This window comes from Callospermophilus lateralis, chromosome 11, assembly GCF_048772815.1.
Source record: "Callospermophilus lateralis isolate mCalLat2 chromosome 11, mCalLat2.hap1, whole genome shotgun sequence".
Classification (NCBI taxonomy): Eukaryota; Metazoa; Chordata; class Mammalia; order Rodentia; family Sciuridae; genus Callospermophilus; species Callospermophilus lateralis.
The window spans coordinates 43,446,946-43,462,379 of record NC_135315.1 but is presented as its reverse complement, the minus strand read 5'-3'; the positions used below and the strand labels follow the sequence as shown (position 1 = coordinate 43,462,379).

Here is a 15,434-nt window from a genome sequence, read left to right as displayed (position 1 = left end):
ACTATTAGGGCTGTAGCTCAATGGTAAAGTGTAGTAGTACTATTTTTAAAAAATATATTTATTTTTTAGTTGTAGTTGGACATAATACCTTTATTTATTTATTTTTATGTGGTGCTGAGGATCGAATCCAGGGCCTCGCATGTGCTAGGCGAGTGCTCCACCTCTGAGCCACAACCCCAGCCCTGTAGTAGTACTATTGAAGTAATGGATACATATATTTTTCCCAGATGGAAAAATAGAACATTTTAGGGAGAAGAATGCAGGAGCAAATGCACAGAAAAAGGGAAAAAAGGAGACCTTGATTATTTATTAATTTTAGTCCATATTGGGTTAAGAGGGAAAAGTATTTAGAGGGGAGCTGCAAAGACATTAACATCATTTACAACTATAGGCGCCATTTTTTTAATTGAATCCTTTCTGACCATGCACATTCAAGTCCTTAGGATTTGGAATGGTTTTAAGAACTCTCTAGGAAGCTGGGCATGGTGGTGCATGCCTTGAATCCCAGCAGTTCAGGAGGCTGAGGCAGAATGATGACAAGTTCAAAGCCAGCCTCAGCAATCTAGTGAGGCCCTGAGCAATTTAGAGAGACCTTGTCTCAAACTTTTTTTTTTTGTTGTTGTTGTTGTTGTTTTAAGAGAGAGAATTTTTAATATTTATTTTTTAGTTTTCGGCAGACATAACATCTTTGTTTGTATGTGGTGCTGAGGTTCGAACCCGGGCTGCACACATGCCAGGTGAGCACGCTACCACTTGAGCCACATCCCCAGCCCCAAACAAACTTGTAAAATAAAATTTTAAAAGGACTTGGGATGTGGCTCAGTGGTTAAGCACCCCTGGATTCAATCCCCAGTGCTAAATAAATAAATAAATAAAAATACAAAATACAAAGGGCTGGGGATGTGGCTCAATGGTTAAGTGCTCTGGGTTCAATCCTCAGTACCGAAGAAACAGAACAAAACTCCTTTTGTCCAGAGAACAAAATGATCAAAGATAATCAAGAAAGTCTTTCAAAACAAGTTACTTTGTTTAGTAAGGCCCATCTGAGAATGAAGAAAATTTCATTTCTCTTTCTGTTAAAATGTTGTTCTGTCAATTTCTCTAGGGAAGATTGGTTTTTATTTTCCCCCAGGGCTGCCCCATATCTTATGGCCTATTTCCTTGTGGTTTTCCTTTTGTTGCCTGAAAAAATTTTTTTCTTAATACTAAAAGTACTTTGAACTTAATCAGAACAGAGTTGTTTAATTAAAAACTAAAAGTAGTACCGTTATAGCTGGAATGACTCATCTGAGACTCTATTTTAAATGCCTCGTAGACAGGAAGAAGTTTATAAACTCATTGTAGACCAAAGTACAGAACCAACTGCATTCTTTTCCCATAGCAGATCCGACCTGAGTTCATTAAGGATGGCACAGAAAAGCAGCAGTCTAATGCAAGTGTATATATTACTCCTCACAACAATTTTATTTTTGCCACGAGAGATAACAAGTAAGTTAATATTCTCTTTGGCTTCTTTTTCAGTAAAGAAAAATTTCAGATTAAAAACCTGATGGATGGACATTGAGTACATCCTTGAATTCCAATTTGGAATGTACACAGTTGGTATGACTCAGTACAAATGACAGACAATGTAATAAAAAATTAAGTGGAAAAATATTGGTTTTGTGGTTTTGATAGTACAAGACAAGGCGAAGTACCTTATTCTCTCCAGAGTTGGGGCTGAACTGTTCCTACATTTTAATGCATTTCAGTAATCTCATTTAAACATACCGGAGAGTCTTTTCTGCAATTTTCTCCCACCCACAACTGGAAATAGCTTCTTCCATCTCTGGATTTTAAAAGAAGTACATAATCATGGTACTAGAAATGAGGCAAGGGGCTCAGTGGTAGAGTACTTAGTATGTGTATGGCCCTGGCTTCAATTCCAAATGCCAAAAAAATTAAAAATAAATTAGGTACTCTATAAAAGAATAAAGAAGGGCTTCAAATGTAACTCAGTGGGAGAGTACTTGCCTAGCATGTCCAAAGTCATGAATTCAATCCCTAGAATTGCCAAAAATAAAAAATAAAAATTCCCTGAAATCCCATTATCCAGAAGTAACCATTCAACATTTTGATAGTAAGCCACAATCCCAAAGGCTTATTTTTACCAAAGGCTTATGCTTTTTAAAAGACAAATTGGGGTGGGGGCTTTAGCTCAGTGTTAGAATGCTTGTCCTGGATTCAATCCAAAATAAAAAGGACAATATTTACAGAATATAGTAACATATATTATGGGGGGCAGGATTATGGCAGTTAAAATTCTAACTTTTGTTATTTTCTTCTGAACCAGGAAAATCAAAGCTGAAATTCACAATTATTGCTACATAATGAAGGGATTTCTAAAAATTAGAGCTGGAGGGGAAAAACAAGTGCTATATATCTTGATCACCCACCCCAGAAAAAACTTGTCTATACCACAAATCATTACTATTTAAACATCTTTTTATTTTACTCACTGCCAAAACAGTGTCAAAACATCAGAAATGCAAGACCAAATTTGTCTATTTGTGTGATCAGAAAAGCAGTTTCAAGCCATTTTCCGCTACTATGCATATTCAATTTTGATACACTTGTGGTAATTATCAGAGATTTAATGCATATTCTGCCTTTTCACCTAATTTTATGCCTTAAATAATTTTCCACTTTGCTATGTGCTTTTTCCTTTTTATTTCCCTATTTCCACTCCCTTACTTTCCTACTGCTAGCCCCTGAATTAAACGAATTAAGTCTGGTAAGTACATCTCTGATTTTTTTTCTCTACTTTAAAAATCCTAGTCAATATATGTAAGATTTATTCCCAAGCTTTTCCTCATAAATATATAGATTACATATATGTATCTACATACACACACACGATGGGTATATATTTATTTATATATACATATATATGTATACAGGATCATTTGGGAATTATTCTGTACATTCTGGTTTTTAATTCAGTGGTTCTTAAATGTCACTGCACATTAGAATTACCTGGAGTGAGGGGCTTTAAAAAAGCCCAATACCTGGGGAATGAAATTGAACAAATTAATATTGTTATATTGTGTGCATGTTTAAATATGTAACAGTGAATCCTACTATTAGGTATAATTAATATACACAAATTTAAAAATCTGGAAAAATATTTATTTTTAAAAAGTAAAAAATTAAGTAAAAAATAAAAATTAAAAGTCCATTGCCCAGCCTGTACTCTTGTCAATCGGTTGGTTGTCTGGTGATGAAAGTCTGGCATCAAGACTTTATAAAAAATCTCCTGGTGAGCTAGGCATGGTGATGCATGCCTGTAATTGCAAGAGGATCACAAGTTCAAGGCCAGTTTGGGCAACTTAGCAAGACCCTGTCTCAAAGTAAAAAAAATAAAAAAAATTAAAGGGGCTGGGGATATAGCTCAGTGGTAGGGTGCTTTGCTTAGCATGTTGAGGCCCTGGATTCCAAGTAACACACACACACACATACACACACACACACACACACACACACACACACATATAGAGCTGAAGGTGATTTCAAAGTGCAGCAAAATTTGGTGACCACCATTTTTTGTTGTTGTTTTTTGTGATGCTGGGGATTGAACCCAGGGCCTTATGCATGCAAGGCAAGCACTCTACCAACTGAGCTGTACCCCCAGCCCAACCACCATTTTTAATCATTTTCTTTTAAATGAATAATACATTATGAATCTATTCCTTGTAAAGTCACATAGATCAATAGGACTATTTTTAATGGTTGAGAGGACGTTTTGTTGCACTGATGTAACTTGATTTATTTAACCAATCCCCTATTGATGAATATTCTAGGTTGTTCACTGGGCATACCTTAATATGTATCTTCCTATACTCCCAGGTAGTTCTGTTTTAACTGTGAATGGTAAAGCGGAGAACTATGTTCTGGATACTCAACGTGGCTTCCAAGCATCTCTGGAGTGTGTTGTTCAAAACCACACAAGAGACGAAGAACTTCTCTGGTACAGAGAAGATGGGAGAGTAGACTTGAAACCTGGAAACAATATCAACTCCAGTTCTGTCTGTGTCTCCTCCATCAGTGAAAATGACCATGGAATCAATTTTACCTGCAAGCTGCAGAGGGATCAGACGGTGTCTGTCTCAGTGGTACTGAATGTTACTTGTGAGTGAAGGGAAAAGAATCAATCAATCTAAGTGACTGCACTACATTAAATGGTAGTTGAAATCTAGGTCTTGATTTTGCCAAATGGTCCAATTTATGCCCCCACAAGTGCCTACTTCCCCACACCCTCACCAGCACTGAGTTATTTGCTGGTCTCCTTTGAAATATTCTTTTAATTTTTTCAGTTAAGAATGTATTGGCTATTTGTGTTTCTTTTCTATGAAATGCCTGCTTATATCCTTTAACCATTTTTCTATTGGAATATTTGCATTCTTTCTCTTTCATTCTTTTTTTTTTAGTTGTAAATGAACACAATACCTTTATTTTATTTATTTACTTAATTTTCTATGTGGTACTGAGGATCAAACCCAGTGCCCCACACATGCTAGGCAAGTGCTCTACCACTGAGCTACAACCACAGCCCCATCATTAATTTTTTTGTTATTAATTTTTATAACATAACACCTTTGCCAATTAGGATGGTAAGTATTGCTCGTATTTATTTATTTGATACTGGGGATTGAAGCCAAGGGTGCTCTATCAGTGATATATATCACCAGTCATTTTGTTATTTTTTAATTTTAGACAGGGTCTTACTAAGTTGCTGAGGCTGGCCTCAAACTTGAGATTCTCCTGTCCCAGCCTCCCAAGTCACTGGGATTATAGGCACGTAACACTGTGTCTGGCTGCTACATATTTTTAATATATTTTATAGCTTTTTTGTCATATTGAACATTTTCACATTTATATATTTAAAATTACCAATCCTTCTTTGTTGTTTTTTTTAATGTTTATTTTTTAGTTGGACACAATATTTTTATTTATGTATTTTTATGTGGTGCTAAGGATTGAACCCAGGGCCTCGCATGTGCTAGGTGAGCACTCTACTGCTGAGCCACAATCCCAGCTCCCTCTTTGTTGGTTATAGCTTTTGTGTTGTGTTTAAAAATACCTTTACCGGGGATCATTTAATATCACTTTAAAATCCAAAAAGTGCTGGGTTGGGGATGCAGCTCAGTGGCAGTGTTCCATCCCCAGCACTGCAAAACAAAACCAGAAAATGTGAAGCTCTTCAATGTTGAATATCCCATTGTTGGAACTAAATACAAAGTTTAGGGGAACAATCCAGTGATACTATATAGGCACTTGTACTCCTTATATCAGTGGAAAGCTGGTTCTACCAGGGGAGGTGTGGTTGGGATTGTGAAGCACCATGTAGAGTAGGACAATGGTGTGAAGTGGGTGTGGTAAGGTTTGGTAGAAGAAGCTCTCAATTTGCAACATAGTAATAAAAGTCAAGCTTACTTGATCCAATGAGCTCAACCAACTTTTCTGTGATCCCAAATACATGAGTGGAGAAAATGCTGAGTAACTTAGCTCTAGAAAATTCTGACATATCTGCAGTTTGAGTTTCCTGCGTGAATCAATTGTGGGTTCCCAAGCTTTGTTTTTTATTTGCAAAGAATTGATAAGATGTGATTTTTTTTTTTGGGGTGGTGGTGGTTCAGGGGATCAAATTCATGGCCTCACTCACACTAGTAAAATGTAATTTTTAGCAAGCTATGTCTTGGCTACTTTGATAAAGAAGCCAAGGCTATCAGAGGATATTGGTGGTTTTGTAATTCAGCCTTATGAAATGACAGATGAGAAAACTGAGGCCCAGATTGGAGCCCCAAATCGCAGTGGGGGCTGAGAACAGAATATGAATCCCCAGGCTCCTAATTTAGTGCTTTCTGCATGGTACCTTTTTAAGGGAGACATGGCAACAATGTCAATAATACAATTTGGTGGCTTCAAGAAATTGTTTTTCGTTTTCCAGCCTCAAATTGCTTTTAAAATCATCTTTATAACAACCTTTAAATATCATTGTTGCTACACATATATGTAACCAACTGGTCAATGATTCATAATGACAATAACTGACACAGACTCATCAACCAATAAACCAAAATGAGTTTATAAATGTGACAAGAATATTATGTACTCTCTAAAGGAAGTATTATTAGTGTTGTAAATAGCCCAGCAAGAACTCAGTGGGGGCTGGAGTGTAGCACAGTGGTACAGCACGTACTCAGCATGTGTAAGGTCCTGGGTTCAATCTCCAGCACCAAAAGTAAAACAAACAAACAAACAACAGCAGCAGCAACAACAACAACAACAACAAAAACCCCAATTGATTGGAGCCTGGATAATATGCTATTTGGAGAAGAGTATAGAAAAACAGTTTCTTTAATTTACTGTTGCACAAAGTATAAATTGATAATCTCTCTTTTGCAATATCTATCAAAATTTAAAGTATGCCTACTCTGTGATATAGCATTTCTCCTTTTAGACATTAACTGTGGATAAAAGCATGTACATGTGCATACAAAGACATATGTAAGGATACTTTTATTGTAGTATTATTTACCATTTTTAAATGAAACCATCTAATGCCGGTCAAATTAAAATAAAATAGTCATGTTTTATACTACAGCACTCTAAAAGCAGTGAGCTAGGGTTATTTTGTTTTAGTTTTTGTTTTTTGTGATTCATTGTGAGTTTGTCTCAAAAACATGCAAGTTATTAAGAGAATTAAGTCTTTTATGTAAATGTTTCCCATGCTCCTAAAAATACATTTTTTTCTCCTATGTGGACATTATATGTGTAGAAAATTACTTTTTAAAAAAAGATCTGGAAAGATTTATCCCAAATTCATAGCAGTGGATATCTCTGGGGAGTCAGAAAGGGACCAGACCAGAGTCAAAGAGGATTTTAGATTTATTTGAAATGCACTGATTTTTTTTAAAGGGAGCATTTCTGCATAGATGACATGCTTAAACATTGGGCTTAAATAGCTAAATTAAAAGAAATACCTAATGGGATCTGTCCACAAATGAAACTGTCCTATTTGGTAGTTGTGTTCACTATTCCAGCAGCTTCCTACATATCTGAATGCCATATAACATTCTTGTTGGATATGGATATAGAACTCAAGCTCATTCCAAAGAGCAACAAAATGTCATTCTTCTGAGAAAGTTATTAATAGTGCAGCCTACTCAGGGTCTAATTATTCAGTGTGCAGATTATACAAGCTCCTTTTTTCTTCTCCATGTCTACCTCCTTCCTACTGCCCACTCTTTACCCATTTTATTAATCTTTTGCACCTTTGCCAGAAAATGCCAGGGACACAGAAAAGAGCGGAATGTTAGCTCAGCTGTTTCTCCCCCTGGATGTTGGAAAACTTTGGTGGAGGGTAAGGATTGGAATTATTTGTTAAAGATACAGTAAATGTGTTGGACTATCTATGGGTCTACAACTGTTCTTATGGAAGGAGTAAGAAGTAACCTACACAGAGGGATGAGAGGGACTCACTAACCTTCCATTGATGCCAGAACTGCTGGGATCAGAATATCTTCTGGGTGGAGGGCATTATTTCTAGAGGATCATTGAAGAAATGCAAATACGCATTGGAAAATATGTGGCTGTAGCTAGGAGCAGTGGTGCATGCTTATAATCCCAGCAGCTCTGGAGGCTGAGGCAGGAGGATTGCAAGTTCAAAGGCAGCCTCAGCAATTTAGTGAGGCCCTAAACAGCTTAGCAAGTCCCTGTCTCAAAATAAAAAATAAAAAGGGCTGGGTTAAATGGTTAAGTGTCTTTGGGTTCAATCCCTGGTACAATAAATATCTACTTGGCCAGGAAAAATGTAGCTAGATAAAATGCAAAAATAAGAGGGTGTGAGTACTGCCTTCAGAAATACCATCACCACAATAATAATAGTAGCTAGCACTACAGTAAATTCTTCACAGGGATTATCTCGTTCAACCTTCACAGCAACTTATGAGCTATGTATTATCATCCCATTTTATTTTTAGATGAGGAAACTGAGACCTTAATAGTTGAGTAACTATCTCAAAGTCACAAGTAAGTGGTGTAGATAGAGTTAGGGCTAACAATCACTAATGCCTGTCTTCTTAGTATTAGACTGTTTTCATCCAATACTAGCACAGCTTAGTTTATTATATTTACCCTCAGAGAGCACAGACCCAAGGCTTATAATCTTAAATTATTATAAATTGTCCAGTCAGGACAGACTCATTAGCATATACACCATGTTTATAATTGCATACTGTTTCATCATTTGTCTTCTCCACACTAAATGTTCTAGGAGGTTTAGAACTTAAGTGTGTTGTTTACCATTGTATCTTTATTTCCTAGCCCATGCTGAGCACAAAGCAGGAACTCAATACATTTTTGAATGACTACAAGAGAAAGGCTGGAGGAAGACCTTGAACATGGGTAAACTACTGCTTATGTTTTAATTAAACTTAAATGCTTGAATCTTGCAGTTCCTCCTCTCCTAAGTGGAAATGACTTCCAAACAGTTGAAGAAGACAGCAATGTGAACTTGGTTTGCAATGTGAAATCCAACCCCCAGGCTCAAATGATGTGGTACAAAAACAATAACATCCTGACTTTAGAGAAAAACCATCACCAAATCCAACAGACAAGCGAGTCTCTTCAGCTGTCCATCAGCAAAGTCAAGAAATCTGACAATGGAACCTACAGCTGTATTGCAAATTCACCTCTGAAAATGGAGACCTTGGACTTTCACCTGATTGTTAAAGGTAACTCTCTTTTTAAGCAATATCCAGCATGGTGAAAAACTCATAATAGAGTCTCAGTAAATAACTTTGGCGGGGCTGGGGTGGTGGCTCAGCGGTAGAGCGCTCACCTAGCACAGGCCCTGGGTTCAATCCTCAGCACCACATAAAAATTAATTAATTAATTAATGATAATGTATCCAACTACAACTAAAAAATAAATATCTTTTAAAAAATATTTTTGGTGACAACAAATGATGAATCTAGGAAATCTAGGATTTTCTTTGGAGAAATATCTCCATTCAAGGAATTGCCCATTAAGAATTCCAGTCAGTCCTTTTAGGGGAATTATTCCTTTCCATACCAGAAGGTCCTTGCTAGAACCAAATGTAGAAAGCAATTCTGATTGGCTTTCTTTTTTTAGGGCAGGGGGAGTACCAGGATTGGACTCAGGGGCACTCGGCCACTGAGTCACATCCCCAGCCCTATTTTGTATTTTATTTAGAGACAGGGTCTCATTGAGTTGCTTAGTGCCTTGCTTTTTCTGAGGCTGACTTTGAACTCATGATCCTTCTGCCTCAACCTCCCAAACTGCTGGAATTACAGGCGTGTGTCACCATGCTGGCTGATGGACTTTAAGGGAAGAGAATTTCCACAAATTGTCTTGGGCAGCAAGGTGAGATACACTGATCTTTGAGTTAACAGCCTAATGACAAACAGAAGAGAAGTCAGAAACACTCAGAAGAAAGATGCTGATTATCTAGTTATTTTTTTTTTAAATGGATCTCTAAAACCACTCCTCACTCTTAAATCCAAACCTATAAGTTTGTCAGCAGAGGGAATGGGAAAAATTAAAGGAAAAAAAAAAAAATCTTTCTCTTGGATTTATGTTTCATCTACCCAGATTTTTGTTATTAATGTTGTTGCCAGGGATTGACCCAGGGGTGCTTAATCAGTGAGCCACATCCCCAACTCTTTTAAAAATTTTTTATTCAGAGACAGGGTCTCAGTCAGTTGCTTAGGGCCTCTGTAAGTTTCTGGGTCTGGCTTTGAACTTTTGATCCTCCTGCCTCAGCCTCCTGAGCTGCTGGGATTATAGGCATGTGCCACTGCATCCAGTTATAGCTACTTAGGTTTATCACCCCTGCAATAACAGAGAACAGATGAAGCTCCAAATATTTTTCCCTCCTCATATTTCTTGCTCAGACCAAAAGAGAAAGGCGAGATACCTAATGTAGCAGATGAAGAAAATGCTCATACACACATTCTCTGGTCTCAGGCCAGTATGCAAGAAGCAGCCAGACAAGCTAAGGCTCCTATATCTTGTTAGAACATTATTCACTTTGTCATTTGCTTCCTTGTACCTACTCATTGCTACTGTTGCCAGTTCCCAGGAAGCCAACTTGAACCCCTGCCAGAAATGATGGACTGATGTACCCAGTACTGATGTATTCTTATTTCCTCTTGCGGCCCAGCAGGGGTGGTCAGGACATGAAGGGAGCGGCTGATGGGAAGAGTTGCTGTTGGTTGACTGCCCATCATTGTGACTGTTCAGCAATTTGTCCTGCAGAGCAATGACAGTATGCCTAGGGACTATTTGCTTTAAAAACCAGACTCACAAATAATCTAGGTACCCATAGGAGAGAAACCTTGGAAGGGTTTTTTATTAAGGCACATAGGGTTTGGCTTGAAACTTGTGGCTTTTTACCTCCCCAGGGCCACATAAGCAGTGTAGTATGAGTCTCATGCTATGTCATCCTATCTGGCTGTAAGACCACACTTGAAAGCTAGGGAATGATATCATTCCTTTTGGTTAAAAAGAAATTATAATTGCTCTATGCCACAGGGGGAAAAAAATATATCCCATACAGCTTGTGTGGCAATCAGCAAATTGCCTTTCGGGTGGGCAGAAACTTGTTTTGGGTGGAGCTCTTCCAAACCAACTTGTTTTTCTTATTTCTTCTTGCTTTGTTACTTCCCTGGCTGTTGCCTGCCTTCATAACACAAGCCCTCTGCTGCTGGTGCAGAGGCTCAGTGCCAAGTTTTCCACGAGGCTCTCCCAGCTTCATTGCTCAGTGGGGTAGTTCCTAAATGAAGCCATGCAAAGCCAGAAATGACATCACAGAGCTGAGTTGTGTGTGTGTGTGTATGTGTGTGTGTGTGTGTATGTGTGCGTGTGTGTGTTTGTGTGGTGCTGGCAATCAAATCCAGGGCCTTGCACAAGCTAGGCAGGCACTCTCCTGCTAAACTACATCCTCACCCCCACCCTTTTTTTTCCTTTAATTTTTAGTTTTTGAGTCAGGGTCTCATACATTGCTCAAATTGACTTGGAACTTGGGATCCTCCTGCCTCCAGCTCCCAAGTAGCTGGGATTACAGGCATGTGCCACCATGCTCAGCATCAGGAAGTCTTTCTTGAGCCCATGTGCTGAAATTATTTTACCACAATGGATACGAGAGGTAGAAATACCAAGTCTGGTTACAAAGGAGAGCATAAAAGCAGAACAAGAGGAGAGGTGCAGTTAAGTTTGCCAAAATCATTTCCAACAGAAACTTAGAATCCACGGGCTCAGATGGTTTTCAGCTTGTTTGTGGAATGGAAGCTGTTACATGTGGCTTCATTTTATTCATCCTGGTAGAAAAATTATTCCAACCTGTGACTGAATTCTGATTTCCTAATCATACCATCTTTGCTTCTTCTTCGTTTTGACATCTTTCCTTGCCACCAAAGTGGAGGGGTCCTTAAGTAAGGTAAAGCCCCTTAGTGTGTCCCAGAGCTGGCTCTAACAGAGCCAGAGGTTTCTAGAAGAAGACCCACTGAACACAGTTTCTCCAGAGGCTGGTAAGACCCACACCTTCATAAGAATAATTTTTTAGGAACGAAAAATTTTAGGAACAGTTAAGAGAGGGCAGAAATGAAGGACACTTAATCCATTTGCTCCCCCAAAATTATTCTGCATAAGAGCTGGGCAAATAATAGGAAGAAAATGAATTAAAAGGCAATTGATTAATGCATTATACAGGTATGGGGGAATAAACCCTATTTAATAATATTAAGGCACATAGGGTTTGGCTTTGAGGTTAGATTTATCTTAAAGTTGCCTGTTCCCCTCCTCCCACCTTTCTCCCTTTGTATGCTAACACGACCCTATTCCTTTTATAATGCTTATCTCAGTCTGTTTCCCCTCTTTAGAATATGAGCACCCTGAAGGCAGGAACTTCCATCTCTGCTCCTTTCTATCTCAGCACCTCACATACATTAGCCACTCAGTAAATATTTGCTGATTACACCTCAATCCACAAATTCAATTGTACAATCAATGGCATAGTCTATTTTTTTTTAATTCCTAAAATTTTATCTAAGTCATGATCAGAGCCCATTCCCTTCCTTGGATGGCATTGGAATTTGGGGACTTAGACAAAGTCACTTAAAAACTTTTGTGGCCAAGCATGGTAGCAGGGCACATGCCTGTAATCCCAGCTGCTCAGGAGGCTGAGGCAGGATGATCACAAGTTCAAGACAAGCCTCAGCAATTTAATGAAGCTCTGAGCAACTTAGCAAAACCCTATCTCAAAATGAAAAATGAAATGGGATAGGGATGTGAGTCAGTGGTTAAGTGCTCCTAGTTCAATCTGGGACCCATGGTACCAAAAAGGCAAAAAAAAAAAAAAAAAAAAAAAGAAAGAAAGAAAAGAAACCTTTGTTTTGACCCTAAACACTTCTACTTTGAAGCACTTCATTCCCCTCTCATATCAAACATATTAAAACAAAGCACATTAAGAGTATTTTTTTGCCATAAACATTTTGAAAGGAGCTTTATAACTTGAATACATTTTGAATTTTATTATAAATAAGTTATTAATTTCATTCTCAAAATTGAAACATTGATATTTAACAGTTGGGTTATAGTTAGCACAGGGTTACATTTTATTTTAGTTTACTAATTTTGATATTTTCTTTTTATGCTTTGGAGACAATGCTTTACCCCCCATCTCACCTCCAGATTGTGAATATTTTCAAAGGCTTTTGGAAAGCTTTCAAACACAGGCATCATGCCTGTCTGATGACAGAAATAACTCTGTTATTACCTGGAGCTCAGATAATAAGGGAATGGAATGAGAGGGGTGGGGGGAGGGGGAGGGAGAGAGAGAAAATCTTTGCTAAAGTTGGAAAGGCTTAGAGTTCTATTTCCCTAGAGGCACCATGCAGTCATTTTCTATAACGTCTTGACACCTCTTTAGGCTACTCTCACAGTACAGGTATAATTGTCCCTAGTACTCCCAGGGCCCATAGACTTCTCTTTCTTTCCTTCTCCAGAACGTTCTGTACCCTTTATCTTCTTACTCACAAAGCCTTCTTCCCCTTCTTTCCTGCTCTGAGATACCACCTAAAATTTTTTTTTTTTTGGTTTTTCAAAAGCCAGAAAAAGTTATTGACTTCCGCCTACTTCTTTCTTTAGGGCAGAAATTGTGGATGAAGAAAGCACAAAGTGGTCTGACTTCTTGCTTTGGGGGAGCTAATCATATTATAATAAATTATTCTTTTATAAAGGAATGAATTCATAAACCTGCCTCTGCCATTTATTAGTTCTGTGACTTTGGAACTGATCTCTCAAAGCCCTTGCTTCCTTGTCTGTTAAATGGTACTTATCTACCTTTTGGCATTGTTGGGAAGATTTAATTAAGAAGATGATATATAAAAATGCAAGAGACAATGACTGGGACTTACATATTAGAAGCATACCATTGTTCATTTTTCTTCCCTGTATTTGCATTTCTGACAGATAAAGCTGTGGTGGTACCAATAGAACCCATTATTGCTGCATGTGTTGTGATCTTTCTGACACTGTGCTTTGGACTGCTTGCTAGACGACAAAGAATAATGAAGGTATCTAAGAATTCTGAGCTATTGGGGCAACAAGTCATCTAAAGGGCTGGGGTGTGACTCAGTTGCAGAGTGGGTGCTCTGTATGCATGAGACCCTGGGTTCCATCCCCAACACTACACACCCACACAAAAAAATCACCTAAATAATGCCAGAAAACTGGCTATATAAATGACATAAGTTATAACAAATTTTGTCTGGTCCTCTTATGGTAAGATCTAAAATGAAGTTGCTCAAAGGAATAAATATTGTAAATATATGTACATATGTGTGTGTGTGTTTACAATGACTATTGCTTCACAAAGAATAGAAGTACATATGGACAAGGCCTGAATGAAAATAGCTGTGGAGTTAGGGGTAAGGAATTGGTAGGCGATTTTGAGTTGATTTTTCTTCCTTTTAAATTTCCCTTTATTGTTGCTATGGTGTCTGAGGTACAGTAAGTAAACACAAGGAGGAACATCTGCTCTGGGTTCAGAGAGCTACGTGCTTACCTCTTAAGTACAGTCACATGCTTCAGCTGGAGTGGGCTGGGGTTGGAATTGTCAAATGGTTAACCTCATTGCTTAGCATGATTCAGAGTATGTGCATGCATAAGTTAATGCATGCATTTGATTCTGCCAGTTAATTCAGTGCCAAAGAAGGGCTGATATGGCAGAAAGCCCTCTGCTGAACTCACCAGTCAGCAAGGGGCATTGTCTTTGCAACACATAACTAAGTGTTATTCAGGGCAATAATGTCTCCCAAGAAGAAATTCACCCCATCCTTTGTACCAATCCAAAGCAATCTGATATCTGTATATGAAATACCTGACTGTTTAGGGGTCCTGAAAACATCCTGATGAAAAGTTGCATCTTTTTGAAATTCAATAAAAACTATTTAAGTGACCAAAGAAATGAGACCTCAGCCAGTGCAGAGGTGGCTGTATTTCCACAGCACCTGTCCCTAAGCTTTCTTGATGTATTAAAAATACTTATCCATGGGCCTCAGAAAAGCAGGAAAACTCATTGCTCTTGTGTTTGCTTTCAGCTTTGCATAAAAGAGAAAGACCCTCACACAGAAACAGCTTTGTAAGTACTCTGGACTGGGGTCCTTTCCGGAAGCAGTGGGCAGCAGTGGTACATTATTAAGCCATTCCAGGCAAAATCCTCCAGAGATGGGTGATACACGAAGGTAAAGGAGTTCGGGGGGAATAGAACGTGCAGGAAAATCTGCCTCCACTTTACAGTAAGACAGATTGGAAGGTTGCCTAGAACCAAGAACACCTTTGGGTCTTACACCTACTCTCTAAGCAAGTTTGGCCAATAGTTTTGCAACTGTATTGCCAAACAAAGCAAATGACTGAGAGGACTTGCCCTGGGGGGAGCCACTGACTGCTATAGTACTGCTTTACAACCAGGTCAGGAGCCACATTCCTCACCCTAATTACTACCTTCTCTTTGGAGCTCCTTTAGTCTCTTGGCTCCACACAGGTGAAGTGGGCAGCGAGTAGCAAGAACAAAAGTCTCCGTCAGAGAGGATGGATTTTGTTTTGAATTTTTTTTGTGTGTGGCTAAGATCATCATTATAATTAATTTCTTGGTTCATTTCAGATGAGAACACTGAGATGCCATCGAATAGAGGAAGAGTTGTGCATCAGGACCTCCTCAATTTATGTAGTCCCATCTGTATTTATTGCTATTATTAAATTCACTCCTGTCAAATTGTCAGGGGTTATGATGAAGTGTTTCATTAATCACTTAACAGTAGTTGTTATGACTAATTTGATATACTTACGAGACAATTTTATGGAGAGAGCTG

The 15,434-nt window shown here is 38.3% G+C and overlaps 1 protein-coding gene across 1 annotated transcript; it reads left to right on the top strand.

The window, feature by feature from the left end:
* Positions 1-1,304: 1,304 nt before the first annotated feature.
* Positions 1,305-14,708, top strand: Tmigd1 (transmembrane and immunoglobulin domain containing 1). Its single transcript, XM_076871277.1, has 5 exons — positions 1,305-1,488; positions 3,886-4,167; positions 8,496-8,774; positions 13,534-13,637; positions 14,664-14,708. The coding sequence occupies exons 1-5, from the start codon at positions 1,305-1,307 to the stop codon at positions 14,706-14,708; spliced, it is 894 nt and encodes a 297-aa protein (XP_076727392.1).
* Positions 14,709-15,434: the final 726 nt, after the last annotated feature.